The 19,239-nt window shown below is 36.2% G+C and overlaps 1 protein-coding gene across 1 annotated transcript in view; it reads right to left on the reverse strand.

Moving 5' to 3' along the window:
* The window catches only part of USH2A (usherin), a 417,498-nt gene that overhangs the window by 75,204 nt on the left and 323,055 nt on the right, over positions 1-19,239 (reverse strand). Inside the window, exons 49-54 of the mRNA XM_084512774.1 lie at positions 13,084-13,252; positions 10,186-10,407; positions 4,526-4,749; positions 2,639-2,849; positions 2,057-2,254; positions 1,355-1,509 (exon numbers count right to left, since the gene is read on the reverse strand). Of these exons, the coding sequence (XP_084368900.1) occupies positions 1,355-1,509; positions 2,057-2,254; positions 2,639-2,849; positions 4,526-4,749; positions 10,186-10,407; positions 13,084-13,252 (1,179 nt within the window). The remainder of the gene's footprint in view (positions 1-1,354; positions 1,510-2,056; positions 2,255-2,638; positions 2,850-4,525; positions 4,750-10,185; positions 10,408-13,083; positions 13,253-19,239) is intronic.

Genomic DNA, 19,239 nt, shown 5'->3' on the forward strand with positions numbered 1-19,239 from the left:
AAAGATAGAATAACTTCGGACTCATTAACCTCACACTTGTTTAGCTCTTCCTACAAAAGAAGGGGGGCAGGGCAGGGCACTGCTGATTTTCTGTTGACACATCTCTAGTGTTTTGTACAGAGGCATATCCAAATGATACCAGTTTAATAAGTGAGTCGAACCTTTTTCTCTTCTAGAATCACTTTTTTTTTTTTTGTTATTACCACTTTAAAGTATTTATATTATGCTCTAAATATAAAATGTGCCCTCTGTAATATATTGTTTTAGTACATTTGATGGAATCAGTCTCTACTTGCAGACTTCAGTGTTTGCAACTGTAAACTCCTTAATTACTTACAAGTGTGATAAGCAGAATGTATTAGTTCAGGCTAATGGTTGTAGCAATGGTGGCTATACAGGTTCCAGATCATAGCTATGTTTGCAGGTAGAGGACTATGTGCCTACCTCTATCCCTCTGTCAGTCCTTCTTTTCTCATACTTTTGGATGAGATTTGTACCAGTAAGAAAAATATGTAAAAACCTGAAAAAATCCACCTTTTCAACCCCATAGATACCGTAATTACAAAACACAGTCACTCTTCCCCACTTCTGTTCCACATATCTTACACTTGCACTCCTAGAAAATTGTTTTCACAAAGCAAGGATATTATTGTGAAAAAGGTCACTTAAATAGTTTTTCCAAATGATGAGTAAGACGGATACTTTGCAGAAGAGAAACTAGAGCTGGCTAGATAGTAATGCTGGTGAAAGGTATCCATGATTCTAAGTGATATGAGAAAAAACAAAACAGTGACAAAGGGAAGAAAGAGATTCTGTCTGCTTAAAAAACAGAAGCAGAGGCAGGCTGTGCACAAAGGAAGTGTAACGCCTGAAGTCAGCATAGACATGGAAAGCCAACAAAGGTAACATAGTAGAAGCAGCCTTAGAAAAAGAAGGTTGTTGAAGAAGCTGATCTACTAGAAGGTACACTAAGAAATAGCATGGAAGAAGAAGCAATATACATCTTAGTGAGAAGCAAAGATTTAATTTCAAGGATTTGAGAAAATGCATTTTAATATTCCTTACTCTATTCTATCATGTACAGCTTTCTATTTAACAAACATCAGTTTTTACAGTGTAATTTCAGCACTGCCAAGACCGAATTACTGCTTTCTTCTTCCACTTGTTTGTATCAACCTTAGGATCTGAATAAACATCTGTCAGTAGTTGAATCCAAATAAGATTATTGATGCTTTTCACTTACTTGCTCAATAATCATCATGTCTTCAAATTACACCTTTCCAAAAGCATTTATATGTTACCACACCAGCTGATAAATGTCTGGCACCAGTTCTGTATAGACCAATTCACTAACCTTGCTGCTGTCTGTGCAACCAGCAACAGTACAGGCTCGCAGTTGGTATGAATATTCTTGGTATGGCTGGATGCCACTTGTATCTCTGAAGCTTGTTTCTGTTCCTCTAAAACGCTCGATTCCATCTCGGAGAATGATATAGTGAATAATAAGACCTATCACAGAAAGAAAGTTTTCCCTTTTGTTAGCTGAGAAATGCTTCATGATGGTATGCTATAACAACATCCTCTGCAAACAGAAAATATTAAATGAAATCTCTAGGTGACCACTCTAATAGGTAGTCATCCCACTTAAATGGTTAGTGTCAATTACTCTAAAGTCACTCTGCTCAACCTTTACATCAACATCTCAGTGGATCTCAATGATCATTGAAAGTTGTTCCAAGTTTTCACAGTTTGAAAATCATAACCAAGTTTTCCTGAAAGAATTGAGTACCAAGCTCCTCCCCCAAATTTTATAACATGATTGTGATTTTCTGATCATATTTCCTCATTACTATCATTACCACTCTTCTCAAAAGAGGTTTTTAGGCACTTCTAAAAACATACTAAATTGTCTTCTGTGAAAATGAAAATGATTTCAACCTAGAGTTTTTGCAATAAATATATCTCAGTGTCAGTGATTAATTAAAACATTCTGTGTTTTTGGAACACTGTCAGTATAGTGACAGAACATACATTTTTTAAAAACAAGTAACAATACCATTTGGTTGAAGTGGTTCTTCCCAATTCAGAAGTATCACGTCTTCACGGTTATCTACTTTAGCCCATTTTGGTGGACTTACACGCTGTGGCACATCTTGCTTAGTGACAGCTCTGCTAATTTCACTGAAGCCTCTTCCATAGCTATTCCAAGCGGCCACCCTGTACTCATATGTGATAAAAGGTTCTAGGTTCAGATCTACAAAAAGAAAGTTACATTTGAGTCACCTCAGTCTTTTAACAACATACAAAATAAGTATTGTTTTCTGTTTCTATGTCTATAACTACTTACATTTTTAAAGACAGATAGGGAAGTTTTTCCTTTGGGTAGGGCCATTGTCTGATATAACACTTGTAGCAACATTTGTGAAAGAACCTTTAGGCCTTATTGTATTCACCAAACTTCTTACTACCCACTCCATTCCCCTAAAGATGCTCAGACTAGTTCTGAAGGAATGCTACTTCATTACATTTGCTTCACATTCAGTTAAAATATCTGATAGCATTTGGGACATCTTTTTCCCCATGGTGAATTAAAACATACTAGCAAACCACCGATCTGATATGCCATTTTTTTTCTTACCTGTAAATGAATAATGATTTTGGCTTCCAGTGTAGACAGTCTCCTCTTCAGCTGGACACACACCTTCCTTTATCTCCTTTTCTGTAGCACTCCGTGAACTTTTTATCCATGCACAGATATTCTCCCTAGGATCAAAGTCACACTTTCCACAATGTGCTGTTTTTTCCATAGATAAAGGACAAAGGATATTAGCCTTGCATTCTTCTTTTACCTATGGAATATGCATACAATTTTAATATATTTACACTTCTTCCTTTCTTTATAGATGCTTCCAATAATATTTCTCTGTCTTTACACAACATCCAAATCAGGCAACCACATACTTAGTATGTTGGTATTTCTAGCATGCAGAAACTCTTTCAGTCTCTGGTCAGCCTACTGTCTTTGATCATTAATGCTTTAATAGTCCTTTCTAAAAGAAAGGGAGTTTTTTTGTTTGTTTGTTTGTTTTTGTTTTTTTTTGCTTTTTTTTTGTTTGTTTGTTTTTGTTTTTGCTTTTGTTTTTGTAGGTTCCTTGTACAAAACATCACAAATTTTAACCACTGGAACCCTAAATGACTGGGTTTATTGAAAGTTGAAGAGTCAGTAGTCAAATGAGGATGGGGTTTTACCTGAGAATTTAAACATTTGAACATTGAAGAATTGTCAGTAGGTCAAAGGTCCTGAGACAAACCAGTAGCACCCACGCCCCTCCCCCAGCTTTCCTAGTGCACAGGAGGGCTCTGTGCAATTCCTTGGCAGCTTTTAAGAACCTGATCCATAGGGGTTTGAAGTATATTTTATATATTTGTGTGTTTAAAAGAAATATTTGTGTGTTACCACAGCAGGTGAGTGGAAAGTATATCAGAACACCTGTATGTGGTAGGGTTTGGTTTGTTTTTCATTTCAGTGATACATTTGACAATATCTACTTCATTTCCATATTGTAGCATTCACAAAATCCAATCCTCTCTCATCCACTTTCTCTGTCCCTCTCTAAATATAAATACATACTTATATGCAAATATATATACATTAAAATAGTTTCCATCCTTTGAAATGTTTTTTTTCCCTTAAGCAAAAAAAAAAAAAAAATAACAGTTTACTTTTTCACAGCTTACATCTAACACTGAGATGTTATTACTTGAAAATTTCTGTTGAATTCAGTTGGAACTGCAATTGAAAGTTTGGCCAAATTGTTTCCTGCTGACGCATCTAGTCACTGGCTGCTCTTAAAAATGACAGAAGTAGCTTTAGCTTTTATGTTGCTTAGTGTATTATGACATTTAAATGGAGTGAAAATAAACTACATAATTCACTTTGTGTCGAAAGCATGAAAAATATCCTCATTATTACTAAACATTATACAGGGACCTAATACTGCTGAAATTTATGCCAAAATTGACACTTGTTTTCAACAGGATCAAGATTAAGTCCATCAAGAAAATATCAATTGCTTTATTTTTATTAATTTTTTTTGTGGAGGAAGTTTGGGGAAATCTATGTTATACTGCCTGCCTGAACTGAAATGTAATAGCATTTTTATACATCAGAACAGGTGACTTCAATTTCAATTTCCAATCAAGGAACATTGTCAGGAACAGTGGCCACAGAATGGGAACTGGCTATATATGCCAGTCTTGTTAGTATGCCAGCTTTTAGCCACTGTACTAATCTGAAGTGCTGGGCAACACTTCACAGAGGCAGCTAATCATTATTAATTCCTTTAGAATTCATTGCAATAACATCAATCATGGTGAACTCATTCGGTATTAATATGGATGTAATGTGAAAATGAATAATGCACACAAGAGTTTTTATATTCGTATTTTAGAAAAATAGTTATGAACAGTGTATTTCTCTTTCCATTGTCAAATCAGAGCTACTGAGAGATTTTCTATCAATTACCTTCATCATCATTCCAGCTGAAATCTTGTCAGAGCAAACATATTTCAAAGGATTATATCCAACTCCATTACAGCATTCTTCGCTCTTTGGAATAAGTTCAGTCTCACAGCATTTTACTGGCACTTGGTCATTCTTTCTAACATGTGCTAGGGACTCACCACTGGAACCTGAGCAGCATATGGTATCTGACACATTTACATATTCCTGCCCACAACAGAACATCCCTGAAAACAACAAACAAAAAATATAGATCTGAATATGTAATGTAAATAATTTTTAAAAGAGGTAAGAAAGAAGAAAGCTCAGGCTGCAGTATAGCTTGGCATAAAACCATCAGCAGCTGGAAATACGATGATTTAGCTGAAGTGAGATTAAATTCTGAATGCAAGGTGACCGAAGCAAGAATCCTAAATTCTAGACCTACTTGAAAACAACCAAGAATTAAAGGAAAAAACAGGGATCTTCTAGAGTTAACTTACACTATTCCTCAACTTTTGTAAGAACCTTACCTATGAAGTACCATAGAAAGGTACTATGTGCTACAGGTCAAGGACAGACTGTTGATGCAGAAATTGAGAAAGCTTCTCAACATACCTCTCAGTCAGATCTCATTCATTCCTCCCAGATGGGCAGTCTTCCAACCAGTATGTCTTAACATTCCAGAATGTTTCACATTACAGTTTATGATTTAAAGTGAGGGTTCATAGAGTGTATATGGAACTGAATGGGTTACTTAACAAATACCCACAGTGAAGCTTCAGCCCTCATATTTATGCTTTAAGAAGTTAGTATCTAAATATAATTTTCATTTCTACAGTGGAATTGAAAACCTGACAAATTTAATTCCACAGGCTCTATTTTTGATAATTCTACTTTAAAATTAAAAGCTCATCATAATCAGTGTAGGTTTCCATATATTCACAAACATGATGTTAGGAAGAACTTCTTTACCAAAACGGTTGTTAGACATTGGAACAGACTACCCAGGGAAGTGGTGGAGTCACCATCCTTGGAAGTCTTTAAAAGACGTTTAGATGTAGAGCTTAGGGATATGGTTTAGTGGGGACTGCTAGTGTTATGTCAGAGGTTGGACTCGATGATCTTGAGGTCTCTTCCAACCTAGAAATTCTGTGATTCTGTGATGATTTTGCAACTGTGAAATACCTGCTTTGAATCCTCCACCATTTAAAGAAAGGGGTAAATACCCCTATAAATGACAGTGAAAAAAATATTATTACTAATTCAAGTAGAAAGATATCACAAAAAAAAAAAAAAAAAAAAAAACAGAGCTGAGATATACTGTTACACCTATAAAGTAATTTGCATTTGATGTAATTTCTGTAGTATGTAGATATTTAATACACATGCAGAAGTGGCTGCTTTATTCTCTATCATTTATTTCAGCAAATCTCTCTTAGGAAGTCATACATAATGAAAATTAGTTGTTAAGGGTATGATCCTGCTAAAGCATTCAGAGCAATGGCTCAAAATGGTGAAGTTGCTTGCATGCTTCACCTATTTTCAGGACTGGTTTCATTCACAGAAATCAAATTGTGGTCACCAGCTCTCCAAGAGGTAAATATTTCCTCCTGTTCACACCCTTTTTCCAAATTGTCCTATGATCCTACCAATTTTAAGTAGAGAATTAATGCAGAAAAAGACTCAATTCAATACTAATAAGCAACTCAGGTAGCCCCAAGGGACTTTTGACAGGCAAACTAAAATTTTGATAATGAACTGTTTTTCTGTTGAAACAAACAAGGCTGTATTCTTTCAGTGTGAACCTCATCTTTGTTTGACTGAATTAAATTTTTCAGCCAAGATTTCACTCACATAACAAGAAGTGACTCCCTTTCTAGTTTCTTTGGTAAACCATTACTTCTTTAATTATTATCAACCTTGTTCCAGTGTGATAAATTGCTAATTACTTAATACCCTAATCAGCGTTCATTCTTTGCACAGATAAACTGTGACAGCGCCATTAATTTAAATAGTAATTTCACTTAATGGCCAGAACGGCACACCAGATTTTTATGCAGCATTTTCTGAAGACTGCATCCATCACTGCAATATTCTGACATAAAGATGTCTGACGTGCACTAACTCACTTAGGGAGAGCAGATGTTGCAGAGCAGAGTTTGGTAGTAATTCCCATAGTGCATCACTTCAGCATGAATGAGCTGCAAAGGCAGAGGTAGACAATCTTCTGAAACTGCATTGCATAGCCCTTGACCTCTGCTTAATTTATCACATGTAGCACTTGACTCCTGAACCTTGACACCTCAAATGTATAATTTTAAATATGCTCCAAGAAAAACAAAATAGGGCTATGTAATATTGATGGATTGATTTGCTTTCTAAAAATTGCTTTATTCAATTGCTTAAGGATCCAGAAATTCTATAAACCTTTCCTGAATTCAACACAGTACCAAAATACAAAATATTTGTTTGTAAATCAGCTTGAATGCATGTGTCATGCTTTATATATTTATGTTTCATAGGCACGTAATGCATTACAGCAAAAAGAAAATCCATGGGCTGGAAAAGACTCTTCTTGCTAACAGTGATTTCTGTCAACAATTATTTCATGTTCATTGCCGGCAACTGAAAAAATTTACAAACATAGCTGAGTGATGAATTACTAATTTAGTAAATCTGCAAAACCAATGCTTTCAAAGGGGAAAAATGAGTATTAGAAGGCTTAGCCTTTGGAGCCAGAATAGAGGATCAACAAAATACAGAGCCAGTGTACATTGCAGACTACTCCAAAAATCCTTGGCTTACATTTGGGTATTGTAACTATTACAGATCAGAAACCACAACAGTAAAAAGCATTATCTTTCACTGTCTGAGACAGTATAGGGGCATTTTACTAGTTTTTTTTTTGTTTGTTTGTTTGTTTTTTTAAGAGAAAATCCAAGAGTGGTTTCAGCTTCCATTATCCGTTATAGACAGAAATAGACAACTTTGGATAATCACATTGCAGCCATGGGGCTCAGGATATGTGCATACAATGGTATTGCTGCCAGCCTCTGCCAGTAGATGTCTCTATGGTCCCCCCACTAAATAAGGCCAACAAGGGGCACAAAATAAGATCCAAGAGAACAGACCTCCCTCCCCCCCCAAAAAAAAGTAATATGAGATAGAAGACACATATCTTGTTGCAGGACAGACTCTCCAAGAGAGGTATACAATGGCAAATGAAAAAAACTCTACCATACAAACTCTTAAAACCATCATTCAGTGCAAAAATGGTCTAGGTTCTGCAGAAACATGCTGCTTTCAGCAGAACTGATTATGCAACAAGATTTTCACTTGTAGTGATTGTTTTTTCTCATATGATTTTTACAAGAAACCAAAAAATGGCAAACAAAAGCTTTAAATTGTTCTTACATTTTAAACTGTGGCATCTATTGCCAGCTACAAAACAGAGCTTTGGAAGCATGTCAGCTTTTGCTTAAAGCCATCCCTGTTACCTCTTCCCCTTCTAGACAATGGGATCAGTTTTCCAACTACCATATTCTTGCAAAATTCTAAGTATCCATTTGATAAGCCAATTGTAAGTAAATTATGTCTTTGTGTGAGACTTTTTTTTTTTTTTTTTCCCCATCAGAATCATTATAAATAAGAGGAATAGGGAACACATACATTTTGTGCATGGCTTGTGCATTTTCATGATATATTTAGCAAGGCTGAATTACTCTAAGAAATTAAGCAAAAACCTATTGAGCATGATGTATATGATATGATAAGAAACCACAATCTATTCTATGCTTAATGCAGAATAATATGATCTCTTTTCAACTATGGTGTTAATTCATCTTTGAAAAATGTTTTTGTGTTCAGCTGTATGCTGGCTCACAGCATAAAGTCCTCACAGGAAATCTGTGAACGATGAAAAAGCTACTGTTTTCTTTTTTAATGGCCAAAAAAATGTCATCATGACCCATTCTCGAGAAAAATAGTGTAAATGATAGAGTGCTATAGGCTAAACACATTTTAAAAAGAGGGGTATAAAGGTTTTTTAAATATATACATTTAAGGAAAAAAAAACTGTTAAGAATACATATATACTGAAAAGAAGAACATAACTTTCATCCCAAGATACCTGTATTACACTCCTACACAACTCATCTGCCCAGAGAGAGCAGTAAAAACATAAACGCTACCCCAGCAGTTCTGTTCCAACAGCATCTGTTAATTCACTCCATTTATAAAATACATATTGACAAAGACAACTGAACTGGGACCAGGGAGATTTGATTTGGTGTGAGAAAGTCAATTCAATGTGATTTTGTTAAAGGGCTCCTGCAGGCAAATAAAAGAGTTTAAGTAATAAAGTACATAAAGAGATGTTTTATGAGCCAGCCCTGTCTTGTGGCAGCCACACAATGTGCTGCTATGCAAAAGGGCCTTGCTCAGAGACATTATTGTGAGTCCTGTGTAGATGCTGTAGATCAGGTACAATTAGGGATCAGAGTGAGGGGGAGCACCGTGCAAGTCGTGCGGTTTGCAGCATACATTCCATGATTCACCAGTGAAAGGGAGAAAGCATTACCACGGCTCCTAGTTTAGTCCTTCCTGACAGTCAACACAGAATGTGAGTGCTTCGAACATCACACACAGCACCTGTAGGATCCAGTGAACACAAAAAATAGGGGGAAGAGCGAGATCATCTGGGGGTAAAGGAAGAATTTAGCCTTTAGATCTGGGGTCTTGGTTACATGGTAGGATCCTTAGTTGTACAGCAAGAGGCTCGAACTGGCACACACGTGGCAAAAGCACTGTATGTACCACTAATCTTAGTACACCAAGCAGAACTGGTACTAAACCAGTACTTAACAGGTACTAAACCAGTACTAAATTCATTATTTCCATGTTTTGAAATTGGATTCCCCTTCGAGACTGCAATTGGTTTTGAAGTCTTTTTGTCAGGCTGAGAAAGCCTAAGGCTGACAGTATATAATTTCCCCAATAAATGCAGAAAGAAAAGACACGTGAAAATACCTGAATGGGTTTTGTAATAATACCTCCAATCTTTGTCATCAGCTAGTCACATAGTGCTTTATGAGGAAGTAAGGTACATATTGTACATTTAGGCGATGCACTAACTTCTTGTGATATGCAATAAATTAATAGGATACACCAGATGAAAAAGGGACTAGTGCTACGGATTAAGCTTTGTTAATTTTAAATTCCAGTGGGTTTAGCTTTATGTACATGTAGATGCACAAATGAGGGACTTGGGCTTCCAACCAGATAGCACTGTCATCTTCAGTTCCTAGGTGACTAACTCCACATCTCCAGAGCAAATGGAAAATCCCTGCACTAGGATGCACGGCTGCACAGGGTGACAAAGTCTGACCTCAGCTCTACTGACTAAAAGCAGACTGGTCCAATCTTGTGACTTGAGTAATGAAAGATCAGGCACTCCCTTTGAATTTTCTGGAGTGTCTTCAGACCTTGCAGCTTTTGGACTCATTGGGCAATCACCAGCTCACCATTTTGCAGTCTATTGGAATAGGTAAGTGAAGTGCAACAGCATTTTAACAAAATTGGCATATGTAACTTAACTTGAAGTATCCCACTTCTGAATGGCTAATTCTACAAGAGATTTAGAAAGATCAAAACTCTTTTTTTCTTGAAAACTTCTCACTTACCTGTGAGAGGTCTATGTGCAGTCCCTTTCTCTTCATCACCACAGCAGACCAAGGTTGTACTTACGACTTCTCCACCACAGCACTGCTGATCGAAACTGTCATGGAGTGATCCACCACAACAGATTTGATTCCCTGACATGGAGTAAGGCATTCCCTGACAGCAAGAGTCACCAATTCCAACTGAAACTCTGTTTTGCTCTTCGTTAGGGCAGCATACTTCACCTGTCAATTTAAGAATACAATTAAAGATTTAATGCATGTATATCTCATGAAATCCCTGAGAGCTTCTCAACTGATGGCAACAAATATTAGTCTAGGTTCACACACTATTAGCTTCATGTACAATATTTTCCACAAGAAAACATGGAATCACTTAGTAGTGGTAGAATGGTACAAAAGCATATATTTATTTGTAATAATAATTTTAAAAACTTACATTCAGGGCAAAGATTCTGTAAGATATCAAAATGCAAGCATGACAAAGACAAACCAAGAAGAGCAGCAAAAATAATTTCTGTAAATATAGTAATTATAATACAGCTGAAAACCTTTAAGTATAGGTATATCTATAGTAGAGAGTTTATTTTTGCTTTGGCCAAAGGGTCAGTCTATTTATTCACAGCAAAACAATCCTGTCTACTCCAAAATCATTCCAAGGTTGTTTTGAAGGACTACTTCATACTGTTAAAGAGTTTTTTCAGTGTCAGTCGGGACTTAATCTCCTAAAGAACTTACAAAGTAAGCAAACTTTAAAAATCCAGTATCACCATCACATTAAGTAGGGTTGGTTGCTACTTCAACAAAAACATCAACTGTTGCAGTACAGTACAGGGCTGTAATATAAGGCTGTTATTGAGACTGACACTATAACAGGTGGTCTGAGAGGGATAAACTGTTTTCCCTAAAGAGAATAGATACTATTGATTTATTATATAAAGAACACACAAATGACAGTAAATGGCAATAGTTTCCATTCTCTAGTATCTGCACTTGGTCTGAACTAATGTTCTAACAGTTAAGGTTGTGTATTGTTTTTCTGTGTTGCAATGTTGTCTGTGGCTCAGATGTCACTGATTAAACACTTGGAAGAAATAAGAAAAACAGATCAGCTGTTGAAGAGATTCCTGCCTTCCTAATTTGCAATCACCATGCCTTCAGCCCAGTGTGCTTCAGTACATCTAGAGCTATCAAGCTGGCCAAACAACATCTGGGAAATATGCATGCTTTGAGAGTTTCCTGTATAAATAACTTTATCAAATAAAGTCAATAATAATAATGGGAAAAAAAAAATAGAACAATTTTTTAGAGAATAATAGATATAATCTGTTTAGATACTTCATCATATTTTCTTGCATCCCTTAGAATCTAATTTAGTTGCTACACAGAGAAAGTATTAAAACACAGAATGCAGCTTACATCTACTGGAAATAAAACTTTTTTTTTTTTTTTTCTAAAGGAACTATTAGACATAAGACACAAAGGATCAGTAACCTTCTCATTAACCTCTCCAAATGGGATCCATTCCAAGCTAGGCTTGAAAATGTTCTCACTCTCAAAACTACCATGCAGTCTTACCAGTTAATTGTTATCCTTATCAAAGAATGACCCACATTAACATTTAGCTAGAGGTTATTAGCATATTTATAAAAATTAAAAAGAAAAAAGAAAAAAGTGACCAACATTGTTCATGTTGTTGCCCTTTAGAGTATGGAAACAGAGAATGCAGCAAGTATACTCAGGGAAAAAAATGTTTAAAATCATGTTCAGATATTCACTGTTTCATGCTTGTGGACTGCTGACTGAAGAACTACTTTCAGATATAAGACAATTTGTTTCATTGTACTTTTCTTTCTTGATGTAAACAACATTAAACTAGTTAACATAAACCATTGGATGGGGACAGGGGTCGCAGTATAATCTTTCCATTTCAGTACATTGAGATTAATGAGGCCAGCAAAATACTCTTCTCTGGTTCTTCCATGTGATAGTATTTTCTGATGACATCATGGAAGACATGCTAATATTGTGATATATGAATTACTTTTCAAGGGATCAGAACTTGGGATGTGCTGAATGCACTGGCAAAAAATCAAGCTTTTCTGAGCCTGGGGAACGTGTGCCAGTTCATGAGTAATGAAAGCATTTTAGCTCCTGACCTGACAATTGGCTACAAAGAGATATATGCTCTGAGCAGAGCCCCAGGAAGGACTCTTCTCCTTTTCTTCCCCTATCCCTGCCAAAAACTCACCAACCAACAAGAAACCAAACCCTAGACAATAGCACAGAAGCAGAGTTTGGGCTAAGTTCCTCAACAGTTCTGAGAATCAGACAGTACAATCAGCCTTAAGTGATAAATTTCCATCAAAGATAATACACACAGTTTGTTCTGTAACATTGGTAGAAACAAACAGTAGAAAATCCTGTTAAAAAAGAAAGAAAAAAAAAAAAAAAAAAAGTGATGTAATCTGTAGTACCAACCCTAAATGTTAAGAATTGTTCCAGAGAAGAAATGGCTGGGGAAAATCACGAGGGGTCAAGTCAAGCAGAGAACTAAACTGCACCACTAAATTGCCTGATGGTGTTCCTATTAAGCAGAACTGCCCTCCCCATTATGCAGCACTTACTGCAATTAAGTATAGTTTGGCATAAATTAGTTCTCTGGGAAATGACCCAATCATCAGGTTTTATCAATTAAGCCTCTCTTGTACAAAGTGTACTGTGTTTAGAAGACAAAGCATAATTTTCTTTGCTTATCCCACTGAACACAAGCCTAGACGACACCTAGAAATCTTGATAAATCCCACATTTATTGCAATGTTTTCATTCTCCTTGGTTTAACGGATAGATCAACTTTGTTGTTTTGTTTCTTTCAAGCACTTGAAATGAGTTGTCTCTTACCTACTAATACCCTAGTGTAATAACCACCACAGCACTGATGTTTCGGTTGCACAGCATGTATCTGACCACCACAGCAAACCCCTGGTGAATTAAGAATAAATGGAATGTACTTGTCCTCGCAGCATTGGAAGCCAGGTTTATTGTCGTGCAGAATCCCATTACAACATACCTAAAAGTAGTTAAAAAATAAAAAATTAGTAAGGCAATATCTGTTAATATTGTAATCATAATGTGTTCTCTGACAAAACAACTTATGTGAAAAACACATACAAAACATCCAAGCATGGACACTAATCTGACTGCAGTCAAAAAAAAAGAAACTTGGCTAAAATTCTGTGCTCTCCAGCATTATCAGACTTCAATAAACTGCTGTATATCTGATGGAATGTTGCTATTTTGCGGCCTTCAACCATACTGCACCTTAATAAAATAGTCCATTAATATGAATCATCTCCATATGCCTTGCAGGCTGTTTGAGTCTCTCAATGTGGAGTAGATTGCAATATGTAGATTGGTTTATGTAGATAAGCCACCATCACCCTACCCTTTTCTTTTATCCCCAACTCTTATTTATTTATTTAGTCATTTATAAAGAGACATGTCATTCAAAACCCTTACAACTGAAAAACAATATTTCCCAATATGAACATTTGTATTTTTTCCACTTTAAAATAAGTGGAATTTTCTTCTTATAACACAGGATTACTTATATATGACCACTGTTCTTCAGACAATGTGATCTCAAGAGAATAATATATAAGGATTTTTTTTTTCAAAATAAAATTTACATGAAATTAATTTTGAAAAGGCCTTTACACTTCTCTCTAGGTGCTGTGGAGAAAAATATACATTTGAACAATCAAATAATTATGTGCACACTTACTCCTGTGTAGATGGAGTGACACACTGCCTGTGTAGAAAATCATTTAGAACATGTGGTAGAACTACTTAAAAAAAAAAAGAAAAAAAAAAAAGAGTAACCTTGGAGTCACAGTCAGTGTGTCTTGTATGCCTCTTATGCTTAGACAGAAAATGCAGTTGACAGTACAGCACAGATGTTGGACCAGAGTTGCTCCTTTGTTTTCTTTTGACATGGAGCACTTCCATCCTTTACAGTAACCACGTTCTAAATCAGGTCAGCAAAGGAAGAAAGCACCCCTCCACAAGGATCTTTATCTAGCTATTTTAATTACTAGCTGACATAATTTTTTTAAAACTGTATAATAATAGGTTCAAGACATCTAATTTATATTACATATATAACATTAACATGAATATATACATATATGAAAACATGATCATTAATTTCCTGAATTCATAAACAAAATCCTTCCAGCTTCTATGTGAATTAATTGTGCTTTTTTTTTTTTTTTTTTGATGCTGTTGTTGTTTCTGTTTTGAATGGCTTTTAGTCAATTTCTCCTGAGAATATTAGGTTACGTTCTGAAGTCACAACTTAAAATGCACAAACAATATGTAACCCAAAATGAACAAGGGCAGGGCAGAAGGTGTTTCTCATTATATTTTCAGGTTTTATAGCCTTATATTAGCCTTTGAATTGTTACATAGTTCTGTGCTTTTTGAGCACACTTTCTCATTTAGCATCTGTATTTTAGACTACTGATGTAGTTGAATTTTATCATTTTCTGTTCAGGAATTTCGAGCCTCTGCAGGTCCCATGATATTATTTTGCTGTCCACCATGCCACTGGTAATATAATCCAACCCAAATTTAATTAACCCACTGTTCTTCCAGATCATTAGTTAAGATGTCAAATAAAACTCAGCTTTACACCTCTCCTTTCTATCTTTTGGATTTCATTGATCTCATTTTTTAAGACTGGCACACACTCCAGACTGAGTTTTTTGTCACTTACAATTGGCTCCAAAGTACCTAGAAGATTACCTGTTCTCTCTATATTTCCAAGTAGTTTAAAGACACTCTTAACAATATCAGATCAAGTACTATCATGCCACTGTCCTCAGAATAGACCACGTTTAGCAACAATTCTTGATACTTGTAAAGTATCTCTGCTCTTTTACTGCATCCTTAGCTTGAGACACCAGAGCCAGTAAAAGCTGTACCTGCCTGCACAAAATGAGGCCAAATATATGTTTCTCACATATTCTTGGTCCCAACTTTTTTGCCCTTTGGGACTCTGCTTCCCTCTGCGATCTGTTTAGCCCAGTTACTCTGCTTCTTTTCATGGATTTCATTTGTCATCCCAGTCCTGTTTCCCTCTTTGCAGTCATGTGCACCACTCATCTTTCCCCTCAAAACAGTCTTTCCATCTTTACAGATGAAGAACCTTGCACATTTTTGGCACAACCCTGGCTCAAATGCTTGAGCAGCCATTTTAATTTCCATGCGAGGGTTACAGTTTTCTCTTACGAATCCTTAGCAGAAACAGCTGCCCTGCTTATTTCACACTGGAGGGGCCACTTCAAGTGCTAACTCCAAAAGACTCTGATTGGAATATTATTTGTAAGATTGTATTATTGTTGTTCTCCCTTCTTTTCCACCTGAATTTCCTCAAAAAAATGAATACCCAGGTATGTTCCAATAGTTTCAGCAGCTTCTTTTCCTTGCTAGAAATTATTTAAGATCTTCAGCATTTCTCATATTTCTCAATACCCTGCAGACAGCTTCTGAAAAGAGGTCCAGTCTACTCTAAAGTACATTCAGACTCTCATTTGGCATTACCGATTGATGTAGTTGGTGCTATTATTATGTAGCTCCATAATATCCTCTGCAGTCAGCTGTAAATTGTTAAATAACACTTTTTTGGCAGTCCTCTAAAGATAGTCAGTTTCTGTTTGCATTGATATTCATTCCAAGGATCCTGTATTATCAGTCCATAAAATAAAATTCATTCAAGTAATGTTAAAATTATGTCATAAGCAAAGAAGAAAAGCAGATGGATTGAAAGTTATAGTGGCAAAAGGTTATTATTATCTCATCCTCTTAGATCTCAAAATGACAGTCCCAACTGGATGGCGTAACTCCGTACATGGAAGCAGAACCCTTGTAGCAATCAGATACAGTGACACCAACATTTCGGCAGGTCTGAGATCTTTCTCTCATATGCAGGGTTGAATGCTTGACATATACTTGCTAACCAGAAAATCTCTATCATACATGGAGATGAAACAAGATGCTCATCTTGAGCTATCATGGGAGGTCCTTAAAAATATTGGTAGACTGAGTTATTCACAAATCAATTCTATAGCTATTCTGCCATCTAAGCACACAAAGGGACTGTGACCCAGGAGCACAGGGACTGAGCAGGACTTGGCATAAAGAAAGGCTTATTAGGATAGCTGAGAAAAGTCCATTCAACCAAGACTCTAGTGCAGAGTAACTAGATATCAAATCTGGCAGGCAGTATTCCTTTTTTCTCTCTTTTTTTTTTTTTTCTCTTCTAATTTTTAAAAATACTCCAAACTTAACTATGCAACTCAGTTTTAATTTAATTTTAATTTTAAATCTTGTCATCCCTGATCCCTCTGCTTGCTGAAGACTTTACTGAAGGATATTATCTGGCCTTATGGACACATGCCAGTTGAGCTAGGACTGATTTACTCAAATAAACAGATGTGCAAGGCAGCCATGTTTATCCTTCTTGTCAAACGCTTGCTGCCAAAGCCACTTTGTGAAATAGCAATTCACAAAACACTCTAAGGAATTCCTATTAGCTACTAGAGTTCATTAAAAATTTCTGCCTGTGGAGCAAACACCAGAGTAATGATTGACCCATCATGTTCTCATGTGAGAGGGAATATTTTAAATTAGCAAAGCTCATTCTTTTTTACTTAAATTATCCCAGAATCTATATAAACACCCTTTCTTGCTAAGTATACATATTTATTCATTTCTCAAACTGCTGCTCTCTTTTAGTAATTGGTACATCAAAAAAACCCACTGTTATTCTGTTACAAATCATTAAATATTATCTTACTAAGATGAGTTTCATTTGATGCCTTTCAGGTGTGTTACCACGCACACTATATATGAAGTGTTATCCTTTTAAAGGTTCTCTAAGTCTGAAAGAACATGAAAAGACTTTTCAAAAAATTACTAGCATTAATAATTTTTACACAAATATTGACGATCCTTCTCCAGTGTTTTGATGTGTTCATTTTCGCTCCTGAAATCATGTTTGTTCAGATAGCTATCTAGCCACTGTTTTGCTTCTCCTGTCCTTAAAGATAAAAGTTTTTAACAAATGACATGTGTTAATTATGATGAGTGAATGGATAAGCCTGTAGTTCATAGTTATATTTGATTAATTCATTAACTGCAGATTTGTATAGCTTGTTGCTACTACAAAAAGTACCAAAGCTTATTAACATCTTCAGTCAGGACCCTTTTAACTGTTGATGTTCACACCAAGGATCCACTGTGTATGAAAATAATTAGCTTTTACGTCACTATTTTAATTGCATTTTTACTGTACCTGTCTCATTATTTTCAGTGCTCACATCAGGATGCCAGTAACAACAGAAGGACAGTTTGGCAGCTACATGGACAAGAAAGGAATGCCTTCACCACCGTACTCACATTATTCTCTCTGATGGGTGAAGCTGGAGTACATTCTTTTGTTAATGGACGTACATCTCTACAGATCATGTGCTATGTGCTCTGTAAGTTGATGTTTTGTTTTTAGATGTCAAATATGAATAGAGTTAAGGATCATACCCTACTGAAAAGAGAAAGGAAAAGACTGACAATTTTGGCAGCTTGGGAATGCTCAAGTAGCATAGGCCTGTTACTGCAAAAGGCAGCAATAAGACATAGGGTCCCTCCTGGCAGTAGACAAAAGACTGTATTCTCAGCTTTTCTGAAATATTACACAGAAAAACCTTTTAAAATTATTTCTGCACTCAGAAAGTGTAAATCCATTCAAGTCTGATTACAAACACGAGGGTAAGGATACTGCCCACGGCATTTTATTAGATATTATTATAATAATTAAGATATGTAACATTGAAGCAGAACAATGGATAGCAACTACAAACAAGAAGTACAGATCTGATGCAAAGTTTATTTAGGGTAATAGAAATCTTTTCTCATCTTCATTAGGCTTAATATCAAGTCCATAGGAGCCCATGAATGTGCATGTACACATGTCCCTTGTAGTGAAAAGGTCACTTGCTCTTTCAGAGATTCCCAAGATAGCTCTGAGCAAGTTGGTTTATTTACACAGAGCAATGTTTTGCACAGATACTAACTTGGATCCTAACTAGAGCACACACGTTAGTACAACACTTTGCCCAGCTAATTAGCACTGCTTTTCTGACATAACTGTGTTACTTAGCTGGACCAAATTTAGCCAATGTTTCCTGTAGAGTCTCTGCACCCCTCTCTGCTGCACAGTGAAAGCACGCTCTTTTATTCCTATAGTTCTATTCCTGATTTTATTTTTATTTTTTTGGAGCGGGGAGTGAATTACTGAATACTGTTTTTTAAAGGGGGGGGGGGGGAAGGGTTATATTTTTGGTGATCTCTTATGTAGATAAAAAAAAAACAATAACAAATTCCTCCTTTTCTGCAGTGCCTTATAATAGCAAGTTGATGCTGCCAAATGCCATCCATGAATCCATATGAAATATTAATAAACAACCCAAGACACACCTTCAAATGATCTTTTTTTTTTTTTTTTTTTTTTTTTTTTTTTTTTAAATGAAAGGCCTAGTTTTCCTTTCACTTCATACTCCTGGATTCAAGGAAATCGTAAAGGGGCAATTAGACCTATTGTGTCTTCTACACAACTGAGGTGTTTTTACCCTGCTACACAGCTGAGGTCCACCACAACCATTGTCTCACTCCCCTTTCTCAAAGGGAACGGAGGAGAAAATACAGCGGAAAGGACTCAAGGCTTAAGATAAGGACAGGGAGATCACTCAACAATTATCATCATGGGCAAAACAGATTCACATACGGAGATTAATACCATTTACTGCCTATTATTAACAGACTAGAACAGTAAGAAACTAAAAGCAAACTAAAAACACCTTACCCCCATCCACCATCTTCTATGTCCTCCCCATGAGTGGTGCAGGGGAACAGGGAATGGGGGCTGCAGTCAATCCCTGACTCTGTCTCCGCTGCTCCTTCATGGTCACTCTCTGCCCCGGCTCCACGTGGGGTCCCTCC

The sequence above is a fragment of the Aythya ferina genome, assembly GCF_964211825.1.
Source record: "Aythya ferina genome assembly, chromosome: 3".
NCBI classification, from domain to species: domain Eukaryota; kingdom Metazoa; phylum Chordata; class Aves; order Anseriformes; family Anatidae; genus Aythya; species Aythya ferina.